This window comes from Perissodus microlepis, chromosome 15, assembly GCF_051167445.1.
Source record: "Perissodus microlepis isolate ML-2025 ecotype Zambia chromosome 15, ASM5116744v1, whole genome shotgun sequence".
NCBI lineage: Eukaryota > Metazoa > Chordata > Actinopteri > Cichliformes > Cichlidae > Perissodus > Perissodus microlepis.
The window spans coordinates 11,745,195-11,761,867 of NC_140475.1; the positions used below are offsets into that span (position 1 = coordinate 11,745,195).

A 16,673-nucleotide genomic window follows, 5' to 3' on the forward strand; every position below is an offset into this window, starting at 1 on the left:
TCTGGAAAATTGGTCCAAATAGTTGAAGCTGAATGATCCTGGTCCCCAAACATCCAATTCACTCTGTTGTTTCAGTACTTTTATACTAAAAAAGTGCTACATTAACTGGGTCCTCCATTGAAAGTTATCCAATTAGTTTAGATTCTAGCTGCTCCGCAGTCCTGGGTCTATATGCTATGCTTCCCAAATAAACAAACTGGTTCGTATTCTAGAGCCATCCGGTCTGCAGAAAACTATAAAGTGGCGAGTATCTGCTTGTGAATACTGCTGAACACTCCCTCCTCTAAATGTGCCTGTGAGTGACCATGTGACCATGCTTTGTGCCTTTAACGTACCCTTACGTTACTGTTTCATAGAGCTCTGAGCATGACATATCTAGTAATGCTTTCAGTGTAATGAGAACATGTGACACCAGCATTACATTACTGCTCATTTATTGTGTGGACATACCCTCTGTCCTTCTGTCTCAGTTGGTGTTCATGAGTTTGTTCGAGATTTTACAAGATTGTCAGCTCTGCTTTACATCTGACTGTTATTGTAATACTGTGTTCAGTTACTCTTCTTGAAATCTCCACATTCCTCTTTTCACTGTGGCCCACTAGCTCTATCTTTTCTCCCCGAAACTTTTCTTTGGCTTGTCTATGTGGACAGTAAATGGCAACGTAGACTGGCTTCACTGTGGACAGAGTTCTAGCACTTTCCATTTCATGGCAAGCTTGAGCCTTAGTGGTTCCACACTCAAAAAAATCTGTTGTTGGATGAACACAATTTAATCATGGCACCTTTTTGACCATGTCAAACCAACACATTTGGCATTTGGTGGTTTAATGTAACCAGATTACGTTGGATCAACGTAGTATACTTACATTGACTTGAAGTGATTTATTGAAGTATGTAAATTGAAATTTGTTTTAATTCATTCTACACAAGTGAAAAACTTTAGGAAAACACAATGAAATCTTGTTGTTTGAACAACTACTTTGTTAATCAAGGCTGGTAGTCTTGCTTAATGAACCAATATGGGGGTTGATGATTTCATAGAGACAAACAACCATTTGCACTTACATTCATGGGTAATTTAGAATCACCAGTTAACCTAACTCTAATTACACACTGCAAACCAGCCAGATTGTGGATTTGAACCCAGTCCCTTCTTGCTGTGAGGCAACAGCACTAACCATCACACCACCAGGCTTAACAAAAGTAAGAAAGCTATGATTACAAGGCTTGATGCAGAATTTTCTGTACGTTTTTGTCCTTGACAGGTTAAACCACAATAAATAGCGATAGCATACACGTGGTGTGTGTGTAGTTGTCTGCCTCTTAAAACTCCAGCAATTTTCCTGCAATTTGACATCTAATGTGATCTTGTGAATTTTGTGAGTCCAGGTAACTAACCACTCTTACTAGATTGTATCATGTTGCTGAATTTCATGCAGATGCTACATGATTTAATTACGTTCACCATAGAAACATGAAATTTAGTTCAAATTACAAGTTTGAATCTTGTACATGTAACAACCACACAATTTCATTTTTTTGAGTGCATGATTGTTTCTGATCATCCTAACCATTTTCCGATTAATCTTCCCAAAGTCCCGACCTAAACCCTACTGCAAACTTGTTAGCTATGATTTCCTGGCGTGGTCCCAGCTTTTAAGTAATCAAATCAATGAACTCTACCAATTATGCCAGGAAGAGTGGGCAAATATCCAAGCAGAATAAAAATCTGTGTATGTTGCTTTAAATGAGTCCACCTTATATTACCAGTAAGTAGCAGATGATCTCCAGTCCCTATCAGTTCATGTTGCTGTTATTGTTTCATAGTTGTATAATGTGTCCTGTGTGTTTTACAGTTTGACTGGTTATATCCTGTTATCTCTGAGTGTTTCTCTGTGTAAAGTCTTAATTTGTGTTGTTGCACTACGTGCTTGGGTTTGTGTTTTGGTTTAGCTGTCGGGACCCCAAGTTTAGGCGTGTGTGAACTTGGCTTTAAATGCTTGGACTGTAATTTGTGTGTTCAAAAATTCCAAACAAAATGACACATTGGCTCAACCTACAATTACAATTACCTACAAACCAGTTCTGTAAACCAGAGCAACTGTACACACACTTCATCAGAACAATAAATCACAGCAAAATGTAAACAAGATTAAAAATTAGGATCTAAAGAGATGTCAGACAGAGAGATTACGTCATGGAGCGAATTCAGCTGGAATAACAGAGAAACTGTTTGTTGTGTTGCAAGTGTTATGAAGGTTGTGATAGTGTTTTTACACGAAGCACAAGAAAGATTGTTCTCTCTGCAACACAAAATGAGTTTTCTTCCTGTTAAAAGGGAGTTTTTCCTTCCCACTGTTGCCAAAGCACTTCCTCATGGGGAGGGGGATTAAAATGCATGATCCAAGATAAGGTGGATGTCAAAGTAAAGCCAGGAGAACCTTTTTAAACAGGAGGAGAAGTCTTACCCTACCCCTGTCACCCTCTTCTCTAACTTTGTCTCCAAACTGATCAACCTGAGCTGTCTCTCTCATGGACTTGTAATTCTGTCCATCCTGCATCTTCAGCTCTGCCCAGCATGTCTAACTACTATTTTGCTGCCGTCACTCTGACACAAATCACCCTGCCACTCATCGTCACTTGTTTGTGGGTCCTTCTGCATTCAGTTTTGTATTAAATATCTGAAAAGCATACTCTGTTTGGGTTAAGATCAAGTGACTGACGTGGCCATTTCTCATTTCTTTGTGAGAAAGTCTCAGGTTGCTTTTGCAGTGAGCTTTGGGTCATTATCCATTTGGACTGTAAAATGCTGTATGACTAATTTTGTAGCATTTGTTTGAATCTGAGCAGAGAGTGTAACTCTGTACACTTCACAGTTCATCCTGCTATTTCTGTCATCAAAAAAACACTAGTGAGCCAGTTCCTCTGCAGCCATACATTTACTTTCCTTCACCATGTATGACCGACCACAAGCTGTCCTCTTTCCCTCTCTATACTTGTCTCTTCCTATCATTCTGGTGCAAGAATTACGACATTTATCTATCTATCTATCTATCTATCTATCTATCTATCTATCTATCTATCTATCTATCTATCTATCTATCTATCTATCTATCTATCTATCTATCTATCTATATATATATATATATATATATATATATATATATTTTGCAAAGTCAAATCGTGTTCTAGAGTGTAACCAGTGGTTTGCACCTCTTAACCACCTTTTGTTATCTTCTTTTCTCATGTTAGATATTCCAGTGAAAAGCTACTAAATGCAAGTTCAAAATTCTGAATGAACCGCATCTTTGATTAAATTTGTCATGACAACAAGGGAAGAGGTCTTAGCTGCACCTCTGAAAATCGGGCTCTATGCATAAAAATGTCTTTAATTCCTAAAAAAATGAATGCATTTTTGTTGTTAAACCACTTGAATTATAAGTCTGCACTTATGATTGTTGCCACTTCTGCTCAAACTTGTCGGATTTCTGCCCTCGTGTCATTGCTGTGTTTTTAAAATTGCTCAAATTTAATTTACAGGAACAGAACAAAACTAACGGATTAATGCGGCGTGTGAATAAAAGGCCCTTTATCCTTTTAATTACTTGCCCTCCTTTTCCCTAATTTGTTTATCCTCCATCAGCACCGGCTCTGCTCCTGCAAGGCGTGCCGCTGCACACCGGAGCCCCCCATGTGATACTGACGGGAGATGCAGGAGGTGGGGGCGTCCTGAAAGAGTTTGCCAGTCCCGACGCTTCATCACTCCAGATCCAGGCCACCCCGGGGCGGAGCTGCATCGTACATCGGACGCTTTGGATATTTGCTCCCTAAACACAGTAGTTCTGCTCTGGCTGCGTTTATTGCGGAGGCTTATTTAGACCGTAAGTAGCCAAAGACGAAAAGAGTTGGCCATGGGAGCACAGAATTCAGCGCAGCAGGACGGGAAGAGCCAGGAGGATGCCTCAGCCTCAGCTTCAGCCTCCGCCGGGGATCTCAGCGCAGAAGTGAAGGCGCACCAGGAGGGAGACAGCGTCCTGGACAGCAAGGTACAGCCGACACTTGCGCCTTTTTAGCTCTGTCACAGTAAACAACACCCCCCCCAACCCAGCCCTGCACGGTGAGCAGAGACAGACCCGGTTGCGGGGGGCTGTATCTGCGTCTGCTTTCAGCTGTAAAAGCTGTCGTTTTGTGCATTTATTGTGAGTTTACCTACATGTTTGCAAACATACCTGTCGCCCCCCATCCCGCCTCCCCAGCCTCAAATCATGTGCTTCGCTGTGTGCATGAGTAATGTGCTGCAGCGCACCAGCTCCATGTGCGCCTGACGCTGTTTTTGCTGAGTAATGGGTCGAGTCTGCAGTCCCGCAGTAATAAAACGCCAGCAGCAGCTCAGCTTGGTCCAGGTTTACAGCCACACAGGCCATCGTTTAGTCCCGGATAACGAGCATATTTTTCTTTATAGAATAGGAACTGATTGATTTGACTGTTTTCGGCCAGCTTTTACCGGGAGAAATGACGGATGTGATTCTCACAGGGACCGATGATTGCATAATTAATGTTCCTTTACAGCAAAAATTGTCAAAAGTTATTTTTATACTTCATCATAAACTATTAATCCCAATGTTCTTTGTAATTCCTACATCTTTTTAAAGATGGCAGAAAAACGTAAAAAACAAACAAACAAACCCCCAAACAATTAAAACTAAGAAAATAAAATGTGTTAATAAACAGAAATCTGATAGATACTCAGATTTTCATTATATAATTTTAAAACTACATGCATTACAGTTCAAGAGGTTTATGGTGGTGCTGTTAGTTCAATGTCAATGTTGATGTTAGAGCACTGAAGAAGCACCTGTTTTTATTTTATCTTTGCAAGACAGGAAATAGTTAAAATGCCTGTTATAATGTCTCAAAGCCCAAGATGCCACCACTTTAACAGTCTTAGACACAAAGATGAAAACATTCAGTTTTTATCTAGCACCAAATCCTCTCAGAGGAAATCAGAGAAGGTTTGGCATTTGTGCTTGAGAAATGACTGATGTGGGAAAATAAACAGGCCCACTGATCAGCTAATTATTTAAACCTTTCCCTTCAAATCAAATCCAATCAAATCAAGCACTTTGATCTCGTGACTCAGCTGTTAGGAGTAAACAGCATTAAAGTGCTTTACATTTCCCATATGCCGGGCAGTTTTCTAACTCTAGTGTCACATTTAAGTCAGATGACACTTCCCGAGTCCCTCTGAAAGTGCAAGACGCTGCCTGCGCAGACAGCAGAGAATTTAAAGATAATGAATGTATTTTTATTTCTTTATTTTTTTTTACTTTTGTTTTGTTTTTTTCCACATTTGAAATTAAAATTATATAAAATATTCCTATTCCAAAAAGCTAATATGCTGTTTTCACTGCTTTAGCCCTGGACCATGCTGGGGTCCAGCTGCCACCACCTGAGGTATCCTGCAAACACTGCACTCTTACCAATGTGTCAGTTGCTCAGTATTGTGTGAATGCATATTTGGAAAGTGCCTACTAAGAACTATTTATGTCTTTACCTTCTGCTCTGTTCACGCCTCACATAACCCATTGGATTTATTGAGTGTTTTATAGATTAGAGGGCAACAGGTTACATTTCGTGGCCCATCTCAGTCTCTTTAAGGTCAGCAGAAAGGTCACATGATACCTTGGGTGGGGGGTGTTGGTGGGGGTGGTGGTGATGGGGGGGGAAAGGGGCGGGGGTACATTAAGAATCTAATCCAGATTTGAATCACGGTCGTTGCTTCTTGTTTATTTCCAAAGAACGTCTGTGTGGCGGTTGGACGTTTTAGCCTCAAGCCTCGAGCTCTTATCTCAGGCGTCATCATGGATTGCAGTGTTTTCACTTTTATTTCCAAGTAACTGTGGAGACTTTGTCATATGCAATATTTCAAACATCCCGGGGTGTTTTAGGTACATCTGTTATTCTCTGTGATTTCAACCGTGACAGGTTGGAACAGTTTGTGATTCCCAGTCTACGTCTCTGCCACTGACAGTAAATTTCCAGTCATGCTGTTTTGCTGTTTCCACATCAGTAATTACCAGCTGGTATCAAATATTACTTATTTGTGGAAAAATATGAGAATTTGTAGGACAGACCTTTATTTCTAATTGTCACAGATCTTTAAGGAGACTTTTTACCCACTCGAAAAAAAGTGAAATTTACTAACTTTTCCTCTCACCTGGAGCGAGCTGACTTTGCACGCTGTCGCAAGCATGAGCCTCTAGTCATGGGTAAATGGATGTTTTCTTCTCTAGTGGTTTGTTTAGTATGTGTGGTTCAGTAAAAGGGAAAATACTGCCTGCATGGAAGCAACACTGAAAACAAGGTTTGTGTTTTCTCGAGTAAGAGTCACCACTCGCAGAGAAGATGTTGCTGCTGATTCTTTTCAACGTCACTTCCACTGAAAAGAAAACCCACCACATGTCTAAAATGAGAAAAGGAAACATTTTGAGAAAAGTATCAGTTCATTCAATTTCTTCATTCGTTCTTTTGCCAAGAGTTTGTTGGGGAGACCTGGGTGTAGGGATGGGTATCGAAAACCGGTTCTTTTTGAGAACCGGTTCCCACTGTTTCAATTCCTTGGAATTGTTTGCCATTTTAGCAAACGTTTCCCTTATCGATTCCAATCGCCCCGAATGACGTCACCACGTTGCGGAGCGTCATTTACCTGACAGGAAACACGGCGCCTAAGCGGCTCAAACGCTCAAAAGTTTGATTATACTTTACGAGAACGGATGACAACAGGGCAACTTGCAATACTTGCAAAGTAGATATTTCATTTAAGGGAGGAAACACTACGAATATGCAAAAGCTCACAAAACACGCAATGACCTTAAATGAATGTCGTGTTTTTAATTCCGCTCCGGACTCTTGAATCTCAACGTTTGCACGTCCTCTCCCGTTAATGCGGCAGGTATATAATCAACTAACAGTGCATATTATGTTAGCGCGATCTGCCTTATTACAAAACCTTCCATTACTGTGCGCTTAGGTGACCATGATGAGAGAGACAGACAGAGTCTGGCTGGCTCAGATGCTGGCAGTTGTCGCTGCAGTCTACCGGTAGCGTCTCCTTTCAGGCCAGGATAGACGAATGTCACCGAGCAGTGACTAAGTTTGTGGTAAAAGGCTTGCACCCATTTGCCACAGCAGATGCCCCCGATTTTCGGTAAGTGAATGTGTTTAATTGTAGGCAGGGACATTACTGGATATTCTTGTGTAATTGCTACAGAATAATTTATGTTATACTTTGTTATTGCTACAGAAGAATATTTATGTTATTATTTTACATTTACATTTTTTCTGGTGTTTTTTCCTGACACCCCATTGAAGAGCCATAGGCTGGATCTCTTAAGATCTCACTGTTGGGTTTGTAAGGCCATGTTACTCCTAAATTTCTATCTTGTTCAAAGAGAAGATATAAAATAAAGTTCTAAGCTATTCGACCTTAGTGTTCTCCTTTTTTAAAAAGAATCGATAAGAGAATCGATAAAGAATCGAATCGTTAAACAGAATCGAAAATGGAATCGGAATCGTGAAAATCTTATCAATACCCATCCCTACCTGGGTGGGAGCATATGTTGCTTTAAATCCTTTGTATGCCTTTCAGTACTGATGATGCCTTTCCAGATGTGCAAGCTGCCCATTCTATAGGCACTACCACACCCCCATATCATCAGAGATTTAAGCTTTTGAGTGCTGATGACACACTCTTTAATGTGTAGAAGAAGTTGCTGTGTCCACGTTTTCCTAAAAGAATTTCACATTTAGATTTGTCTGAGCACAGAACAGCCTAAATGAACTGAAGCCATTTTTGGATCACAGACAGCGATCATGGAAGTGTTCCTGAGGCCACGTAGGGGTTTTCTTGTCAGAATCACGCTTGTTTTTAATGCTCTGCCGTCTGAGGGCCTGGCGATTACGGGCAGCTAGTATTGTTTTTAAGCCTTGTTCCTTGCGCACAGGGATTTCTCCAGAATCTTTCTGTGATATTATATACCATAGATGATGAGATGATCAAAGTCTTCACAATTGTTGAACCTCTGCCAATCTTCAACTCTGAGAAGCTCAGCCTCTATAAGATGCTCTTTTTTATGTCCATTCATTTTGCTCACCTGTTGCCAAATTAACCCGTTTTTTCTCAAAATAGTTCATTTTCTCAGTTTAAACCTTTGACATGTTTTCTGGTTTCTGTTGTTTTCTTCATTCACTGGTCTGTTATTTTTTTAATAATGTCTTTAAAAAAACTCCTCAAACTAAAACCTTCCTAAAGTTTTTTTTTTTTTTTTTTTTAATGAATCGCTTGTTTGTCCAGCAAATAAAAATCTCAACAACGGGCACACATAATCTAATTAAAAGAAGCCAGAATCTAGAGCTTTGGCTGTGTTTTGTATGAAAGTGAGATTTTAAAGACTAAACAAATACTTCCACGTCAGTTAAACTGACAGGTATTTGACCTCTAGTCAGGACTTCAGACGTTTTCTTGCTGTTTTCCTTTTAAACCTGTGTGTCGTCCAGCACAGAGGAGAACCATGACCTTGTCTGTGGCTCCCAAGTATTTTATACTTGAACCAAAAGAAAGGAGTCGCTGGAAAACTGCTGTTTTCTCTGTAAGTGATACACGTCTATCTAAGATGAAAACAGATATTTTAAATCCATTTATTCAGAACAAACATCAGAGTTAGACAAAGCATGTAATCTTTAAGGGTCTATTTTCACGTACATTTGTATAATATGTTGTATTTTGGGGTGAGAGCGGGAAGCGTGTGTGTGCTTTGTTGGTTGTAGCGGTTGGAGCCTTCGTGCTTGATACACAGTCAATAAATATCCTCCTCACTCCACAGAGGAATGTTAGAAATGTCTCCCTCTCCACCAGCGCCACGGCCCGCCTTGCTCATACCTCTCTGTCTCCTCGACCTCACCAGTGGTATCAAAACGATCACATTACGCTTGTAATTTAAGTAGGTGTTTCCGAGACTTTTTTCTTTTTAACACAAAAATGTTTTTCTTTAACCCAGCTCTGCTGGCTTTGCTGCTGTTTACATGACATATTCTGTGAACTTAGAGGCTCAAAATAAGAAAATAAACAAGTTTGGCCAGCACAAATGAAAAAAATAGTTAAAATGAAGATCAAAGAATTTAGATTTCACAGTAGTACATCTCCTTCTTCTTGTCTCTCTATAATGCTTTTATACATAATATAGCTAGAATGTAGTCTATAGATATAGAATCTGCTGCACTGGATTCTGTTCGGAGCACAACATGTAAGCTCCTCTTGTGAAAAACTCCTAAAATATTAAGCCTGAATTTTTAAGAATAAAGATATAAAATCTTGCAAAATTTGGGAATACTTGCTACCTGATGGTCAGTGCATACATTTATGATTAATACATAGAAGCAAATTGTTTAAAGAAAAGGTCTTCTTAGCTCTCTGATTATTTAATATTGATTAGAGTGATTCTGCAATGCCTGGAAAAGTTTCCAGGGGTCATCACCTGGGTCGGGATGGTCATGAGCATCAGATCTTTGCAGGGAAGGATTGCTACAGAGAAAGACCCCTGCAAAATACTCATGGAAAAAAGTAATAATGTTTGCAAAAGTATGAAAAGAAATATAAGTTATGAAATATTAGCATAGCTGATGTTTAATGTGATGGTACTGTGAGGATTATTCCTAATCGCTATTCTGCAGCTCTGATCTGAAAAGCTATCGAGCTATCGAGCGTGCTGCCATTTAACTTAACTGTGTGATTGTAAGCACCCTGATAGTGGCTGAGGTAACATGTGACCATGATGTGACACCTTTGGGTTTTTGAGGTGTTCTCTGGACTGCACTGTGAAAAACTAAGTGCATCCTTACTGCCTCTGTAGAAATTAAGAGGATAAGTAAAATCCAGGTGCTGATTATCAATGTGTGAGCACCTGCAAAAAAGCAGGATTTCTGGACATTTTCTGGTCTGGACTAATCAGTTGTGTCTTAACATAATGCCATAAGCTTCTCAGGAGCGGATGTCCAAGCAGATCCATCTCAAATTCAGACCGTGCAATACTCAGAGAAACTGCAAAATAAACCCCGTAAGGCTGGGCCAATATTTTAGGCTTGTTTTGAAGAGACAGTACCTGGACACCTCGCACTCACTGAGCTGACCATGTATACCAACGTGTCCCAGAGTCCAAATGTGAAGCCGTCTGTCTGACAACAAAACGTTTAGCCGTGCAAAAGGAAAATGATGCCAAGCACAAAAGAATGACTCCAAAAGAAAAGACTCATGACATTGCAATCGCCCAGACAAAGTAAAGACTGCAAACTGATTGAAATGCTGTGGTGGGACCTCAAGAGAGCTGCCAACAAACCTCAATGAACTGAAGTAATGTTGTAAAGAAGTGTGAACCAAAATTCCTCCACTACAGTGTGAAATCCTGATAAAGTCATACAGAAAATGATTCTACAAGCTACTAACCATACTGACTGTAAGGTGCTGATCAGTGGCACTGTAGGCCTCTTCCGTTTAGTGGTGGCTGTTCCAGTCTGATGTAGGTTTATTTTACTCCTCTTGGAGTGAAATGATATCTTTTACAGATCAAATCTTTATCATGTATTCCCGAGCTGAACATTCACAAGTATTTGTTAGGCACTTTTCACGGGCACCTTCCATTCAGAGCTCCTGCTCACATGGAAAGTTAATTACGGCACTGTGACCTTCATTTTAGGTTAATGTACAGCCTGACAGTGGTGTCTGCAGAAGACAGTGTTTCCTTGTTATGAGTGTATATCATGGAAACAGTACGGACATTGTTCATAAGAAGAAGGTTTCAGTCTTATGATGATTTATGGGTATGGATTTTAGAGGCCTTTGGACTCGTAAAAGTAATGTTGCACTGCGGGATCTCAGTTCTTTGAGCACACTGGAAGATTTTGGTGTTTGTAGGGTTGCTGCTTCAGCTTTAGGATGTTACTGGGCTTGGAGTGCAAAGGGATGCAGGGATCCTGCAGTCAGAATGTATCACAGTGCATGTGTTCTCTTTAGTTTCCTTTTTTGCAGCCCAGTTAAATTGGAGTTAGATGGGAGGTGTCTCTCAATGCAGTGTCAGTGTTGCAAAAGTAAATTCTTACTGTTTTAAATCGCATGCACAGAGACTTTGAGATTAAACATAGCAAGCGCACTGCAAATACCCACCTAGACACGAGGCCTAGGATGGGAGTCAGATCCTCCTCCCCTCGCAGAGGCAGCGGCAGTGGCAGGTGACTCCAATGATCCAACGTCATGTTATGTAATGTAATGTGCGCTGATTAAAGCTCGTACGTTCCTGTGTAATGAGCTGCGGCTGATCAGACGCTGCTCTGGCTCTGATTATCCTGTTTGGAGGGAGAGATGAGAGGGAGGCGGAAGGGGGTCAGACAGAAGATCCATTGAGGATGGGCCGGCATGGGGACAAGCGAGGAGCCCCTCTGTGCACCAGGGGAGGGGGGTGAAGAAATGCATTTTGGGTGGACAATGAGAAGAGGGGGCGAGCATGGAGCACAGGGAGAAAAAAGTTTGAGAAAGAGAGAGTTACATGGGGGGCCTGCCAGTGTGACACAAAGCCAGATGAATCAGTCAATTGTGTTCTCAGTCCTCCCTTTGGCCTGATTTTAAAAGGACACTGATGATAGAGGTTGAATGAAAATAGGCTCAGGTAAAAAGAAAGAAAGAAAGAAAGAAAGAAAGAAACGTGCTAAAGACTGTTACTGCCATCACAGGATAATGTGAGTGAATGAACATTGATTTACTTTCCACTCTGCAGTTACAGCTACCTGCTTCATTCAGCAGTTTTATCAACTTTATATTAAGGAAGAAAACAAAGGCACACGAACATTTCAAATTTAGAAGCTTCATCGAGGCAGAAAAAGTTTCAGCACAAACAAACAGACGTTTCACCTCCCCGCCCCGGTGATGACGCCCTTTTAAACACCTGTAACATGTAATGATTGAGATTTTAGTGAGTTAACAACCCTCAGGAACACTTTCTAGGTCCCCACTACCTGGGAATGTCCACCAGTTGGATGTTGGTTTTACTTCAGACATACTTGTTGGTTAAATTCAGATGTAAATAGACTGTGATGGACTGGCAACCTATACAGGGTGTACCCCAACTCTTTCCTAATTACAGCTGAGATACGCTCATGTAACCCTAAACAGAATCAGTGATTAAGATAAACAATGCAACAATCATACAGCTTATATATGACATGTGCCTTATATGTCATATGAAGGGTTAGCAATCTTTACTATCTAAAGAGCCATTTTGAGCAAATTGTGATTTAAAATAAAATTCTATAGAGCCATAAAACATCAGTGAGTTTTATCATAAAGGTGATGCAGCCCATTAAAACTATGCAAGGCATGATTTTATACCACGTTTTTGTGCATATGAGTCAAATAAAAGCCTTCTTAGTGACCTTTTTTTGTAAACACCTGTTCTCACCACAGCTTTGGAGGTTGAGCAGAATAATGAGGATGAGGCTACAGGTGATAGACACAGGCTATCCTACTGTTTATCACATTTTTACAACTGAGGAATCTGCAGAATTACAACAATGACAATGAATTAAAATATTCAAAAACAGCCATTTTTCACTTCCACGTTAATATTTCGGTAGTTTTTGTTTGTCATAGCCACTGGGGGCTAAATGCACTAAATAGCTTCAGTGTGTTTGGTTGATTAGATATTTGTGTTAAGGAGTATACCTAATGAAGTGACTGATAAGTATTTTATATTACTTTATTATAATATAGGTGCAAGCACAATTAAACTACAACAAATAATGAACCTCCCATGTTTTTTTTTCTAAAAGGGAAATCAAATTTAGAAAGTTTTTTTTCCTGCTCTTGTTGAGGTAAACAGGAAGTATCTCACTTCTAATTGGTCTGTTCTAATTGCTCACACATCTCTCAGATACACTGCCAGATCCATAAAAACAGGCGTGGGTGTTTGAGGATGTGAAAAACCAGGGGTCTTTTGTTCCTCTTTACCCATCAGCACTTGGGAAAAAAACTGCATTGAAACATTATATAATTTTTTTTTTCTGTTTTTTAGTTTGTTTTTCTTTTACTGGCGTCTGTTGTGTTTCCGCCTCTTTTTTCCACCTAATTATCCAATAAGCTGTTTACCCTGCAGATCATTAAGCATTTACATCAAGAAATGATTCAAATGAACTGAAACAAATTCTATTAAAATGCAGTTAGTGTTTGCTTCTTCTCGTAATACTGAAAACTGTATATTTTTCCCTACAAATCTGCAGTGTACGTGTATGTGAATGTGATGCAGCTAGAAGTAAAATCCACCGAAAGAAGAGAAAGAAAAGTTTTTTGTTGCTTGAAAATGAGATTATTTCTTGATGTGTTCTGCAGTTGCTGACAAATAAAGATACTTTCTATGGGTTCCAACAGCAGGGAGCTCTGCATTTTTAAGCAAAAATATACACCTTCCTGCTGTAACCCTAAATGCGATTTGTATGGAAGCCCATTTCCGCCACTAAAAAACAAACAAACAAAAGTGTCCATAACAGTTAGCAGCGCTGAATCGAAATTTTTAGTTATTTTCTCGAAATTTCGACTTATTAACTTGAAATTTTGAGAAAAGTAACTTAAAATTTCAAGTTAGAGCTGCCAATCAGTAATCCACGTGAATGACATCATTTCCTTGTTACCCGGAGGCTGAAGCGCTCAGCTACAAATGCTACAGCTAAGCTACCAGCCAGTCATGAATGCACAAATTGCTGAGTATTTTCAGCGTGGCTTCACAAATGATCACATCTTTTTGTTATTAGCTGAATCACATGCCGTTACTATGAGCAAACGTACTCTCCAAAGCGCCAATTTGTTGCAGTACGGTTTTGAGTGTGCATTGTGCTATATCCTCCCAGGTAACAAGAAAATGACGTCATTCACGTAGATTACTGATTGGCAGAGCTAGCTCAAAATGTTGAGTTACTTTTCTCAAAATTTCGAGTTAATAAGTTGAAATTTCGAGAAAAATACGGATACTTTTTTTAGTGGCAGAAATGGGCTTCCATAGATTTGTCTCTAACTGGAATCAAACCAGTGACCTTTTGTTTGCCAATAACCAGAGCAGATAACCACTACATTATGGAGCCTCTCTGCAGCTGGGGATAAGCAATAGACTACTTTAGACACTGGAAGCCTTTAGCTCCTCATACTAAAGATCTGTTGCTGTAGCCCATCTGCTTTAAGGTTTGACCTATTCTGCATTCATTTTAAGTTACTATTAAAGTTACTACTATTTAAGTTACTGTTACCTTCCCATTAGCTCAAAGCTGTCATTCTAACTTCTAGTCAAGCCATTTTCTCCCAGAGAACTGCCGCTCACTGGATAGTTTCTCTTTTTTTTTCTAGACACTGGAAGCCTTTAGCTCCTCATACTGAAGAACACTTACATTTTAAGTTGATCATAACTAGTACACACCTTGAAACTGCGGCTTTTGCAGTAATTTTAAGACACAAGCAGCTCCCTTATTTCCCAGAGCAGGTTCATCCACATGTTTGATTTGGCTCAGATTTTATGGCACATAGTCCTCCTGATAAAACCTTCCCTTTTATCCTGGGATTGACTCTAGGAGTACATTACTTTATGCCCCGTGAGGCTTGGGGATCCCCTGGAACTGGGGATGTTTTACATGTGAGATGACCTCTAACCTTTAGGCCATGTTGAACTTAAGGCCACTGAGATTTTTTTGTATATACCCTTATAGTATCAGTTTGAAAAACCTACGTGACTTCCTCCTCGAGTTATCGCATTCACAAGATTTTCAGAAAACTTGACCTCTGACCCCATGCGTGTATAATGACACCGCCCATTTATTATTGTAACCATTATAAACACAGAAAAAAGAGACATGGAGCTAATCAGGTGTTGGACATGTTTGCTATTTTGTTAGTGATGTAATTTAAGTGCGTCACCAGAAATAAGAAAATAATTTTATTCACTTTAGACGTTACACTGTTTTTCTTTTCTCCTTTTCTGTGGAGATGTTGGGAGGAGGTTTTGAGAACTGGGAACTGTTGTCTTGTGGTGATGATACGTTATTGAATATCTCAGGTTTGCCCTGCCAGACTTGTCTTGTCCACTGTCCCGCAGGGACCGTTATAGCTACTCTGTCCAAATCAATCATTTTGATTGGACTGATTCTCCCACAGCAGCATCCCTAATATGTGCAGCCTTTCAACACTGCCTTGCCCATTTTTGTGTCTTCATGTGGAAACAAAGATAAAGCAGAGTGGAAAGCCTCAAGAGTTATTGTCCCCTGAATGCCTAGTGTGTTATATTTGATATATAAATTTTTGAGCCTTCTACATCACCAGAGTGATTTTGTTTTCCTCCAGAAAAATCTAAATAAATTGCAAAAATAAATAAATAAATAAAAATAAATAATGCCAGATGTAGCAAACATGTTGCAAATTAAAACTCATATATGTAATTTAATATTTATTTCATTTAAAAAAAAACTCCAGATGGTTCAATAATCACTTCATTTTAATGGTTTCAAAGTGTTATTTGCATATTACATTAAACTGATGAGTATGCACAACCTTTCACAGTTAGGTTACGATCGTACACATAATATGATAAAAGTATAATTGCTTTACAGGGCCACGCCTATCCAACAATTCTGTTTGCATGACCCAGGGAATGTGGCTGATTTGAGGAGTTTTAGTTAAGGCGTTTGCTCTTCTAGCAGTGTCCTTCGTGTGGTGCTCATCGGGCATGAGTCATGTGGTTTTTGCACAGTTTGAAGTCTCTCAATTCAGTTAACATCCCACCTCAACTCCATTAAGAGCTTGCTGGATTCGCTTGTCAGCCTTGCCTCTGCTTTCTTCTTTCGCAGCTTCGTGAGTCATCATTTTATCTTTCCCCACACCTCTGAGCTCATGCTCTGCACAGCGTGGACTTACAGTCGCTTTCTGTATTTTGCTGTCTGCCTCTCAGCCTGTTTGTTGAAACAGAGTGGGGCACAATGGGCAAAATGGGTGGAAGTAGCCCTAAAAGAGTATTCCCTTTGATTTTATAACCAAGCAATTATGTTGAAATTCCACAGACATGATCATGTGTAGTCCTTTCACACGCCCCACACAGGTTCAGCTGATCTGCCGTGAGGCTAATGGAAACAATTAGATGCGGATTAGTGTATACAAGTGTGAAATTAAGCCACGTATTTAAGATGATGGCATCCTTGTTTTTAGCTTTGAAAAAACAAAGCAGTAGCATTCTTTTTCATTAAATAGTCCTTGTTGTTTTTTTGTTTTTTTTAGGGCTTTAAGAGGTAGAAAAATCGTATAATTCAAAGCTCCCCCCCACACACCCTCTCTTGCACTCGTTCACCTCGCTCGCTGCCTTCCTTTCTGTTGCTCTTTTTAACACATCCATTTTTCATCAGCTTCGGTCCTGATGCAGCACTAGCTGCATCACGGAGCGCAGTGGAAGACGTATGAGGTCATGTTTTGTGTGTGTATGTGTGTTTCCGGTACCGGTGTGTGTGTAGTTCTGGTGGGAGTCGGGGCATTTGAAGGACAAACAGTGAGTCATAGCCTGTGCACAGCTGCTTTTTCGGAGATGCTCGTGTGGGGCAGTGTGGTC

At 40.0% G+C, this 16,673-nt stretch overlaps 1 protein-coding gene across 1 annotated transcript in view; it reads left to right on the forward strand.

Annotated features, from left to right (window-relative positions):
• Positions 1-3,702: 3,702 nt before the first annotated feature.
• The window catches only part of akap12b (A kinase (PRKA) anchor protein 12b), a 51,623-nt gene continuing 38,652 nt past the window's right edge, over positions 3,703-16,673 (forward strand). The window contains exon 1 of the mRNA XM_084952881.1: positions 3,703-4,046. Coding sequence (XP_084809007.1) covers positions 3,912-4,046 — 135 coding nt within the window. The 5' untranslated portion in view covers positions 3,703-3,911. The remainder of the gene's footprint in view (positions 4,047-16,673) is intronic.